The sequence below is a fragment of the Pavona decussata genome, unplaced genomic scaffold (assembly GCF_977016875.1).
Source record: "Pavona decussata unplaced genomic scaffold, jaPavDecu1.1 SCAFFOLD_34, whole genome shotgun sequence".
Taxonomy (NCBI): domain Eukaryota; kingdom Metazoa; phylum Cnidaria; class Anthozoa; order Scleractinia; family Agariciidae; genus Pavona; species Pavona decussata.
The window spans coordinates 1,414,836-1,426,937 of record NW_028145457.1 but is presented as its reverse complement, the minus strand read 5'-3'; the positions used below and the strand labels follow the sequence as shown (position 1 = coordinate 1,426,937).

Sequence of the window (12,102 nt, the reverse complement as noted above, 5' to 3'; positions counted from 1 at the left end):
ATGCACGTTTATTCACTTGACGAGGTTTTATTTTACTTAGAATATATATTTTTCACAGGCCATCTGGTCCCTCCTCCACCACCTCCCCCAAGTGTAGGTAAGTGAGTGGAACAGCTAATAAATTCATTCTACAATGTTTTCCAATTGTTCTTATTTAAAAGTGGTGACAAAATAATTTCAAGAGTGTCCCATATGTAGAAATTTGCTTACTTACGGCTTCATTGAGAATGATGTATTAATCAGTAAATGATACAGGCATACTCGGAATAAAAATCCGAGTGCTTCTATCAGGAGTCGAACCTAAGACCTTCCGATTACTAGTTCGGATGCTCTACCACTGAGCTACAGGAGACTCATGGGAGCGAAGGCCATTAAACTAGGTTCATGGGACAAATATCCTGCATACTGCTAGGATTGGAATGTCAATGTGTGGCATATGCGCGATGTAAATAATGTGATGGAATATGCTAAGCCTGGTGAATAAATGAGAATGATGTATTAATCAGTAAATAACAAATACGGCTTCATTGTTTTCAGACGGGACTCCATCTATTAGACGAAGGGTAGCTGCGAATAAAGTTCGCCTCCCCATGCTTAACTGGACTCCGATATCGTCGCAGTCAGATGCCAGCTTATTCTTCAAGGTACACAGTCGTGGCAAGATCATACAAACGCGATTGTACGCAAAACGTCCATCTTCTACTATTTACATTTACATTGTAAATGTAAATAGTAGAAGAAGGACTACTATTGAGTTACAAAGCTAAGAAAATTTCAATTCACTGGAGAATCGCTCTGTGAAGCCTTCATTTTACTTTGAGTGGCAAAGAAAAGAAAAGATTTGATTTATCAGTTGCCACTGTAGGTGGTTTGCAACCAATCCCTGGATATCCAAAAAGACAACGGTATGGCGGCCATGTTGGATGACAAAACAAAAGGTTCTGTCATCCAACATGGCTGCCACACCATTGTCTTTTGGATCTCTAGAGATTGGTTGCAAACCACCTATAGAATAACACATAACTGAGCACGTCCATTCCAATCACGTTTTCCATTTTTCACTGCAAAGCTCCATGCACTTAATATTTAGATTTGCTGTAAGCGTTTTCGGGGCCCCTATGTTTCAACCGTACATGTCATATAAAATAGACAACTGAAGTACAATATGTTGCTTGCTCACATCTAATCAGGAAATCAGAGATGAAGAAGTCATGGAGACGTTGGACTTTGCTGATTTTGATAAAAAGTTTGAGTTAAAAGCCAATGAAGCTTCAGAGGATCTTATTGCAAAGAAAGAACAAGGCAAGTGCGGCACAGATTTTGAAGTTAGCGAAAGTTTTACCATTTAACAAGGAGGAATAAGAAGACAAGTGAAACGATTCTTTCGTTCAAGACTTTGGTTTACGCAGCTTTTAGTTGGCTTTAAAAGTGATTATGTGAAAATCTAAATATTTGAACTGCGGAAGAAAGAATGAATAAGAGAATGAACATCGCAGTTATATACGCAACTTAAGCAGTTTCGAAAAGAAAGACTGAAAAAAATTCAGGCTTGAATGGGATTCGAACCGATGGATGACCTCTGCGATACCGATGCAGTGTTTGTTGGCTAATTCTTCTTTCTACTGTGATCCTGTCTTGGAAGTTGAAACTGGGAGAGTCACGTAGCGATAGTTATCTCTGTACATGTGCAAAGATGTTCAATAATATGAGAACGGGACGCTTGTCAGGCGTTTCTACAAATATTTTAAAAGATTAGGAACCAGTGTTTAGTTGCAAAAATTGAGTATCATTGGGTTTGAAATGCTCATCTCATTGCCACTACTATCAGAGAAATCAGCCGCTTCCCGTTGTTTCGTTCACTGATTGTTTGTTGTTGTTGTTTTCACTTGACAGCCTTAAAGCGAGCAGCAGAACAGATCACAGTTATTGAACCTAAGAGAGCAAGAAACCTTGGTAAGGTATCATTATTCATTAATTATATTCTGCCAGTGTTTTGGGCAGTACATTTCGTCTTTGAACGTGAGCTACAAGCAGTGTTATCAAACAATTTTGAAGCAGTATAGGCAGTAATTTTTAGATCTGTTTTTTAATGTCCATAATTTTAGTTATCCAATACCAAGCGTACATTCTTCGTTCGTCACGGTGTTATATGGCTAAGTATGATAAATTAATCATCATCATCCTCGAATCTTCCTCGGGAAATGTCGAAGTTTTTGGAGTTACTCTGGAGTCGTCCGGCGTCAATTTTCTGCCAGAAACCATAAAACATTTTTGTAGAGAAAAAATTGTTCCTTGATCCTGTCGTGTTGTATCAAACAAAAAAGTTTCTTTTTCAGGATCGAAAATTTATATTGAAATACAAGCTTTCGATTCCGTCTCGGAATCTTTATCAAGTGGTGTAGGACGTTTTGTCACATGATTTTAAAAGTTGGTAAAATGTCACGTGACAAAACGTCCCGGTAGATCGCCAGGAGCTCATAGACCTTTTTCATAAATGGCGGCCGATTTATTATTCTTTTCAATATATGTTAATTAGCCCTACTAGCCTCATTTCAGAGCAAAAATTCTTTTGAATTTTGCACATGCTGAGGAGGCTAGTAAGGCTAATTTTCATGAAAACAAAAGAATAATTTATCGGCCGCCATTTATGAAAAAGGTCTATATCCAACGTCGCGATTCAATGTCGGAGCCTGGCAGTGAATTTCAATAGCCTCTCTAATTCTTCTCATGAAAGTGTCGTTCTCCCTTACAACAGTTGAATCGCGACGTTGGATATGAGGTCCCTGCGATCTATCGGGACCTTTTGTCACGTGATATTTTATCACCTTATGTAAGTGTCAATGGTTTTTAGCGCAGAGCACTTATTGCGGAAACATTCCAGATCGAATTGGAATTTAGAAGTGTTGGATTTTGGGGAGAGGGGAAAACCGGAGTACCCGGAGAAAAACCTCTCGGAGCAAGGACGAGAGAACCAACAACAAACTCAAGCCAGATATGACGCGACATAACTACTGTATATGTTTTGGTTTTCGAGAGCTACTTTTATCAAATCGCTATTTGTAGGCTTTATTTGATTAAAAAGATCCAGCTGCTTTAATTATTCAAGACGAATTGCTGTGACAGTCCAAAATATTGGTGCTTTATTTTTTCTTGTCAGTTATTGCCCGCCGCCGTATCCAGCACTCTACAGAAACAATCGGAAATCTGATTGATCAGTGTGACTTGGTGGAACTGCCACCCGAACATGCTGAGTTACTCCTCAAGTTTGTACCCACCAAGGAAGAGGCAAGAAATCACGCCAAGGAAATTATTTTCCCGGCGATTGCTTGACATCATTTTTATGCGTTTTTATACGTTTCGACGTTGGAATGCTATCGTGCGCAACGATAAGAAGAGAAGCGAAAATTCATTCAGTTCAAAAAATCGCTGTAGTAGTTTTCTTATATGTTTGTTTGTTTTTCGTTTTCGTTTTTGTATTGTTATTCTTTTCTTTTTTTTTTTGGGGGGGGGGAGGTGTTTTTTTTTTTTAACAAAATAGGGTATAGGTAACTTGTCGAATTTCTTCTCTGACCTCATAATATATTTGTCTTTGTCAGTTGTTTTTCTTTACTACCCGTGTGGTTACCCTGTTCCAGATGGTTTGTCCCGTTCTTATGCTCTGTTTGTGTTTCCATTGCAGCTGGCAGGTCTGGCTCAACATGCGAATGAGTTCTCAAAGCTGGCTGAGGCTGAGCAGTTTCTGTTTGAAGTAATAACATAATCATGCATGCATCTAAAGTTTATTCACTGTGATTTTATTGTGTTTCGTGTGATAATATTTGGTCACGTCCTTGCTGACAATGGTTGTGCTTACACAGATTGCAAAAGTGGAGCGGTACGAGGCTAAACTAAGCGTGATGGCCTTTATTGGTGTGTTTGATGAGCTCATGCGGACTGTAATGCCGGTAGGTTTCGTTTGTATATTATTTGTGTTAGTTATTATGGTGATTTAAAGCATAAATGCTTGTGTAAAGGAATTGGTCAATTAACCAACCGGGATGGTTATTTCATTTTGGGAGTTAAACAGAGGATATTTATTGGAGACAGGGCGTTTGTTCATTTCTGACACCAACATCTCAGAGTGTAATAACAGCTGTCGAACAATTGAATATGGTAACCTGAATATGGTTTTAGAGCTTACACGATTGGCCCGTATTTCTGCAGTAGCTTCCAGTATATATCCGGGAACTGGGTTAACATGACAGTAATGGCAGAGCAAAAATAGTGTATCCATAGAATATGAACAAACATTTTCATAGAATAGGTTTCTATTTAGGCAATCAAGAAATGATTTAAAATAATTTCTGTGAGTTTAGAAAAGAATCCACGTACGCATTTTGACTTTTCCCATTTAAATTCGTAGGCGAAAACTGGAGTGGTTCACCATAGCTGTAGTTTTCGGCAGTGATATGAATTTCATTCGTAACAGTTTAGATTTATTTTGTATGGGGTTTCTTATCTAATGGTGTTAGAAGTGTTTTTCATATTTGTCGTTTGTTTTCAGCAAGTGGATGCTGTGCTGAGAGCAGCGACATCCATCGTCAACAGCGCGAAACTCAAAAAATTGTTCAAGGTAACGCTTTGTCGTTCTGTCTGGTTTTCCTGCCGCGAACTACACTGATGAGAATGATGTATTATTCAGTAATGACACAGGCAAACTCGGAAAAAGAAATTCCGAGTGCTCACCATTATACAAAAAACATACAACAACAGAAAGAAGACAGTACGCACATCACCTCTTGGTAACGTTGTAAAAGTCTACCCTTCCCCTCATTTTCTAGATTATATTGATATATGGAAACTACATGAATAGCAGTAGAAGGGGACTTGCGTATGGATTTAAGCTGGAATCCCTTAACAAGGTAAGATTTGAACTCATTTTTCATCAACTTGTCTGTTTAAAAGTGGTGTGATGGCAGGAATGTTTGATGGCGAGAGCGAACTTGTAAAGTATGTCAGTGCTTGTACCATTTTTCAAAGGAAAACAATTGAATGATTCCCCAAGCTTTGAAGGGTTGGAAAACTGCAGCGTTGTAGGTTAGCGTAGCCCGGTGTAGCTCCTCTCCCCGGGCGGGGGGGGGGGGGGGGGGGTACTCCCTTATATGGGCTATATAGGTATGTGCGGCGCCAAAGGGTATGGTTTTTCGACTGTTTTAGTCATAAATGGGGTATCGATTTTAGCCATTTTGCCGTCATTTTGGTAATAAATAGGGTATAGATTTTTGCACTGTAGTCCTGGGCTCGTTTTTTTTTTAGAAGAAGCTACTTCAGGTCATAAATAGGGTAGGGAAAATCGCAGATTTTGGTCATAAATAGGGTAAGGGTTTTGGGAAGCGGGCCGCACACCCCTACCCAATTTTTTTTTGAGTACCCCCCCGGGCTCCTCTCAAATGTTCTCAGTTTCAGCTGGCAAGTAAAGGAACTGGATTAGACTTGACCATGCTGTCCTGACAACTGATTGAACCAATCATTTCTTATTTCCAGTTGGAAGACACTCGGACTACAGACAGAAAACAGACCTTCCTCAGTTACATCGTGGATGTTGTACAGAGAAAGTTCCCTGATCTCCAGGACTTCGCCGAGGAACTCTACCTTGACGGAGCAACTACAGGTAAACATTGTACTGGACTTGTTCTCAAATTACAAATAAACTGTGCACAAGCGTTTCATGGATAGCTTGTTTTAATCTCAGTTGTAATAGAAATTTATTTCTGGTATCAGCAAGCAATTGTGGGTTTATTGGCTTCACAAGTGCGATGGATACCCTATACTTACTGAATCTTGAATCTTTTGCGGTAAAAAGATTGCCACCGTCAAGCATTGTCTCTTAGTTTTCATTTGCAGTTCCTAGTGCCTCACTAAGAGTTGCTTCAATAAAGCTCTGCTCGGTATCTATCCGTCTCAATTCTCCCAAATTTTACCGTTTCTTTGCCACCTTTACAGAGTTGTCCAATTTAAAAAATTCCTGTTCCACATCACAGAAGCCAGCTGGTCTGCTTCCCGGCCTCCAGATGGGAATTTAACTTCATTTGTGATTACTGTACACCCTCTTTTTATAAGAACCTTTTTTATAAGAACGTTGAGGCTGAGATTAAGCAAATTTTTAAGAACACACTAAGAACACACCCAGGCTGAGAGTCCGATAAGAATCTTTAGCTTGATCATTTGTTTGTTGTTGTTGTTGTTGTTGTTGGGGTAAAGGTAAAAGAAATGTAAAACTGTAGTCGAACAGGACAATTAATTGAAATACTTTGGGACGTTTTTTAACATTAACAATGTGGTTTTCTTATTGCATGATACTCTGAAGAATAACTCAGTTTGTACTCTCGGCATCAAAGCAAGCCTCACAAACATGTGACAAGCAACTTGATATCACATCACAGCAAACAATGCACTTTGATAGATTTCCTGGTCACGTCCGCATTGATTTATTGAAATACTATACCACACAATTTTAAGAACATCTTAAGAACTTTTCAGGCTCAAATCGCAAAAAAAAAAAAAGAACATTCAGCCTCAGCCCCAAAATTAGACGTTCTTATATGAGAAAAGAGTGTATTTTAGTAAAGGTCGTGTACACTAGCTTGGCTAAGCAACGTATTTTACTTTTTCTACATGCGTGGTAGGAGAATCGGAATGGAATCTTGCTGGCCTCCGTTTGTTGCTCGGAATACTTGGCAAATAAAATGTCACAGAGTAGGATCGCCTATGTTCTTGTCAATAGTGGACTAGCGATAGTAAACTGAGTCAAATTAAGTTCAACATGTTGGTATGGAAAGTACCCTGAGACCGGCTTTCGAGGGTGGGGGAGGAATAACCCCTACTTCCTCCGCTCCCCTGGGACTAGATCGGGCTCATCACTCCGAATAGCGGCTGGTAGTCGAGTGCAGGGGAGGGGTGCTTAGCTAGAGCCCGGCTTTTAACCGAGCAAACCTCAGCAAGCCTGTTGATTGACTCATCCTCAAATGACATTCTTCCCCAGTCTCCTTGCAGACGTTAGCAGCTGATGTACAGGGATTAAGGAAAGGCCTGGACTTGACCAAGAGTGAGAGAGACAAACAACCAGACAATTTCATTATCTTTGTATCCTTCAACCAATTCTTCCTGGATATGCAACATAATGCAAAATACATCAGCCACTCTTGGCTGTAGAGAGGTGCATCGTGGGGAGGTTTCAGTGAGAGTATTGAAGTCATGAACAAAAGGATCAGAAGACGAGGAGCAGCGTGTTATTTGTCTCAAAGATAGTAGAATATTTTACCCGCTTCACTATCCTTGAGAGAAATAGGAGACTTCTCGTTGTTTAGTGGATCAGTGTCGTACCAGCCAGGACAAACCAGGAACTATTACAGACGTTATAGAGCGTATTGAAGCTGATACTGAATCCCCATTTCAATTTACGTTTCTCTAGACTTGCTCGACTCTTAATGTCCAAATTGGTTGCGACCTTTCGTTACGATATTTTCCGTTATTCTGACTTCTGCAAGGAGGCATCAAACAATTACCACAGTAAGTAAATATCTGAAGACAGCAGAATGTTTATTGTCAGAAATGTGATCGTCGAGGTAAATTTGTTGGCTGTTCGTGATTGTTCTTAAGTACTGCTTTGTTTAAGTGGGAGTGCGTGATGTAGTTTTATTCATAAACGTTGCTAACTTTTGGGAAGGTTTTTCCTCCAAGTTTTCAGTTGATAACTGTAACGTGTGGTTGGTTTTATTTCCTTGACGTGCATGTTTCATTCAGACATTTTATAATGCGGCATTCAAGAAAGTCCAGCGTGTCACGGAGCGCTACCGAAAGATGGAGGAGGTGTACGCGCAAGTGTGTGTCCTGTTTGGTGAAAATCCCAAGGTGGTTGAACCTTCAGACTTCTTCAAGACGTTCATTGACTTCATAGCTAACTACAAGGTATACAATTTTGTTTATCAAATAAACCAATTTATTCAAATAGACCTTACTGCGGATACAATTTACGGTAACCATAAAATTTAAAATTGTGAATTTGAGATGAGACCCAATGGCTTTATGGGTGTAAGTGTACTAAATTTATTTGCATAATATTCTATTCTCGTGCGACCACAGGCAGCCCAAGCTCAATATCAGAGAACCGTTGAATTATAAGGATTTGTATGGGAATGCAACGGATTTGTGTAAATGGCAGAAACCAACATCGTTTTCTCAATAAAATCAACTTACCCTGTTTCTACTTGTATTCTTCGTCATTTATCAGCTTTTGAAGCCGATTCGAAGCGATTTCGGCGAGTTAGCGTCATTCGGGATTCCACTGTTAAGTGTAACGCGAGGCCGAACAGTATTTCAGCCATGCCCGAAGCACGAAACGGAATAAATCCGTTGAAATCATCTCTAGTGTCCCAATTCCTGTATAGAATCAAAGTAGAGATGCATATCTATCCTGCCAGTGCAACCCCGACTCAATTGAAGCCGTATCACGTTTGCTGGAAAGAGTTTAATTACATAACAATAAAGATTTTTCAAAAAGATTTTTGTCCCGAGGTTTTGACGTTGACTTTTCTTTACCACTGGCTTAAAATTAGAGTTAAAAAACAATTTTAACGAGCGAGCAGAAAACCTTCCGTTAATTTTTAATCGCGGATTAACGTTCATCGGCTTTCGAACAACCGGGCCCTGGGCATTCGGCGAAATGGCATGACCAATGGAATGGAAAATTCGAGGAATTTCCAAATTTCTGGGAAAAAGGACATGTTGTCCATATATGTGATTCTGTACGGGAAATTTAGGTTGAATAGTCTGGTAGTAATTTTGATTGTCGATGGAAACAATGGTCTTTCGACGGTCTTGACAAAAAGGACACGAGAAGGCCCCGGGAACAAATCTGTTTGCCTGTGGACAACTGCATGCTGGCCGCTGTTCCCCCCGTGCCAGGGAACCTTTGTTACCCAGCGTGCTGTTCGAACGTTCAATGTGTCCATGGCGTTCTGGCCGCGCATCTTTCGAAATCTCAGAAGCGAGCTGACTTGAAAGAAAATCTTTCTAGCAAACGTGATACGGCTTCAATTGAGTCGAAGTTGCACTGGCAGGATAGATATGCATCTCTACTTTGATTCTATAAAGGAATTGGGACGCTAGGGATGATTTCAACGGATTCATTCCGTTTCGTGCTTCGGGCATGGCTGAAATACTGTTCGGCCTTTCGTTACACTTAGCAGTAGAAACCCGAATGACGCTAACTCACCGAAATCGCTTCGAATCGGCTTGAAAAGCCGGTAAATGACAAAGAATACAAGTAGAAACAGGGTAAGTTGATTTTATTGAGAAAACGATGTTAGTTTCTGCCATTTTACACAAATCCGTTGTATTCCCATACAAATCGTTATAATTCAACGGTTCTCTGATATTGAGCTTGGGCTGCCTGTGGTGCGACGGTTGATAACCAAAATTAGTTGCACGTGGAGAATGATGGAAACTGTTCAAGCTTTCCTAAAGTGTCAAGTTGGCCAACAAGGGCCAATTTTTAAACACTACCCACCAGTCCGTTGGGTCTCATCGTTCATGGTTTGTGCTTTTTAGTTGTCAACGTATTTGCAATCGAGTGTATCCGGGTAACAGCGCTTTTAACTTCGCAGTTATCTGGTCACGTCAGAAGCATGCATTTTCCAGAGTCAATAGTTCCCAGATTCCTATAAGCGGCATGGTTTCTATCTGAGCTTCCTCGCCGCTTTTTTTGTATAAAAATTGATGCACATTTATTTAAAGCCGCCGTTACACGTTGAAACTTTTAGCTGAAACTTGTGTGCAACGGCAAACGAGACCAGTTTCACGAAGTGGTGTTACACGGTGAAACTCTTGTTTTTTCACCACTGAGACTGCTGCGAGCCGTTGCAGAAGTAGAAAGCGGTTCTACTTTTCGTGAAACTTGTCTCGCAACGGAAGTTCGAAAAAGTTTCACGAAACCGACCATGTTAAACGGCGCAACGCCTGCTGAAACTTGCTTCGCAGCGCCGTTGCAAACAAGTTTCAGCTAAAAGTTTCAACGTGTAACGGCGGCTTAATAGTGACAAATGAAGAATTGCTGAACATTTTTTTAAGAACACGTTTGGAAATGCTAAGTCAGTATTAATTGCGTACACTGACTAGTGATGGTAAGAGGACAAAAGTACGTCTCAGTTTGTAGAAAAACCTACTTCCGTCATTGTAGCCTTCACCGCTTTGTTGGATGATAAAACGATAATAATTTCTCGCCAGCTTTCGCGTAATTTGGAGCTTGTTCAAAGTGAGCTGGTATCACAAGTACGTATACGTCCTGGCCAACAGAGTAGCAAGTTTCCAGTTTGATATCTGTTTTGGAATAGTGGTGCCTCAAAGCGCGCTTTATTTTCTTCAGTCAATATTTTATTATTAGATCATAATTCGATGGTATTTTCTCACCGCAGAAAGCTGCGAGGGACTTGGAGGTATTAAAACGCGAGAAGGAGGCAGAAGTCAGTATGAAGCGCATGTTGGATAGTGGAGGTTCAGAGGCTCGAACGAAGGTTGCCAATGCAGCCGCCAATGAAGGTCAACGGAGATCCATGTACAACAAGAACAACCGATTTTTGGTCTCGTGAAGGATCTCTGCCTGTTTTATTTATAATATAAGCGCCATGTAGTTTTTGAAATGGCTTTAATTTTTGCGTCAAGGACAAAAGGAACTAAAATGGAGAACATTGATATAGATGTTGAAATGTTTCAACACTTACAGTGTAAATTTACGGTACTTTTTATAGAGAAAATATTTTGTACATAATGTAGTGTCCTTGATACAGTATCACATATATAAACAAGACGAAAATACAAGAACATCAAAAATCGGAAAAAATGTAAAATAATTCGGCGCTTAGCAGCTTTGTTGTTGTTGATAAGTTAAACGTGCTGGATGTCTTATCAAACGCTCCTTCGAGGGTTTGATTTTTAGATTACAAGCCTTGAAGGAGGGATATAAAAGGAGCGAATATCTGAAATCGCAGCTATTTAAACTCAGTTTATGACTTATTTAAGTCAAGTTATTTGGCGCTAAAAGCTATTTATTTAAAACCTGTCACAGAGTGTTCAATCTGAATTATCAGATGTCTTGTCTTCCTAACCCTCCTTAGGCGCGCAAGAGAGAGCTTGGAAATGCCGTCCGGTGTCGTCAGGAAATACTTTATGACAATGTCAGATAAATTTTGGTCTGTTCCATTGCGGGCCTGCGATCGGCACCAGTCTTTCTCACAGAATGTCCTGTGCCCACTGGGGTGTCAGTGATAAAAGTTTCATCTTTTGTAAACTAGTGGCATGAGTACAATCGTTTTTTGTTTTTTTTTATGTAGAATAAATCCAATATGCATACCACTCGTTATCTCAGAAAATACTTTTTTCCCCGAAGACTTAGTTGTTTTGTACTAGATTAACGTATATTCTTTGGGGTGAAACTGAATTCGGCGAATTTATGAAGGAAACGAAGAACAGCTTGTTAAACAAGCAAATTTAAAAACGCTCACTGTAAATAAAGGAGTTACGATATTTTGCAATCACCATTGTGGCCTTGTGTGAGTAAGTGCATTAATTTCTTGTAGTAAATAAAGTCGAGGTGTGAACACCTTTATGAACTATGTTGTTTGTTTGTTTTTGATTTGTTTTTTGTTTGTTTGTTTTCAAATGATGCCTTCAGAGAATAAAAGGCACTTTTTCATCAGTCAACTTTGAAAGATGCGTTCAATGCGTCGCAAATGCATTGAATGATGCTTGGGTATTCAGTGAGTTTAAGATTAGTTCCTTTTGAAACTGCTTTATACGGAGGAGTTTCGAGTCGAAATTTAATTATGTTACGATGTGCCCTTTTAAATCCTTTGGTTCAAAGGAATCATGTAGAGAAACAAGCACTATCAAGTCAAATATTGTAGTTGGTTAATCCCATAACCGACTCAGAGGGTTCGTTGTCGAAAACCTTGCTATCACCAATCTGTCAAAAAAATAAAGCAACCACAATGTTCGTTATATCGAGGTATAACAATTGTTTTTAATGGTGTTACGTTACACTATCCAGCATTTCTGGAGCTGAAGAAT

At 39.7% G+C, this 12,102-nt stretch overlaps 1 protein-coding gene across 1 annotated transcript in view; it reads left to right on the top strand.

Annotated features, from left to right (window-relative positions):
- The window catches only part of LOC146484390 (formin-like protein 3), a 32,473-nt gene extending 21,612 nt beyond the window's left edge, over window positions 1-10,861 (top strand). Inside the window, exons 15-27 of the mRNA XM_085104896.1 lie at window positions 59-97; window positions 538-644; window positions 1,191-1,302; window positions 1,894-1,953; window positions 3,158-3,285; window positions 3,680-3,748; window positions 3,858-3,944; window positions 4,544-4,612; window positions 4,821-4,901; window positions 5,524-5,650; window positions 7,022-7,122; window positions 7,783-7,947; window positions 10,452-10,861. Of these exons, the coding sequence (XP_084961022.1) occupies window positions 59-97; window positions 538-644; window positions 1,191-1,302; window positions 1,894-1,953; window positions 3,158-3,285; window positions 3,680-3,748; window positions 3,858-3,944; window positions 4,544-4,612; window positions 4,821-4,901; window positions 5,524-5,650; window positions 7,022-7,122; window positions 7,783-7,947; window positions 10,452-10,625 (1,319 nt within the window). The 3' untranslated portion in view covers window positions 10,626-10,861. The remainder of the gene's footprint in view (window positions 1-58; window positions 98-537; window positions 645-1,190; window positions 1,303-1,893; window positions 1,954-3,157; window positions 3,286-3,679; window positions 3,749-3,857; window positions 3,945-4,543; window positions 4,613-4,820; window positions 4,902-5,523; window positions 5,651-7,021; window positions 7,123-7,782; window positions 7,948-10,451) is intronic.
- The last annotated feature ends 1,241 nt before the right edge of the window (window positions 10,862-12,102 follow it).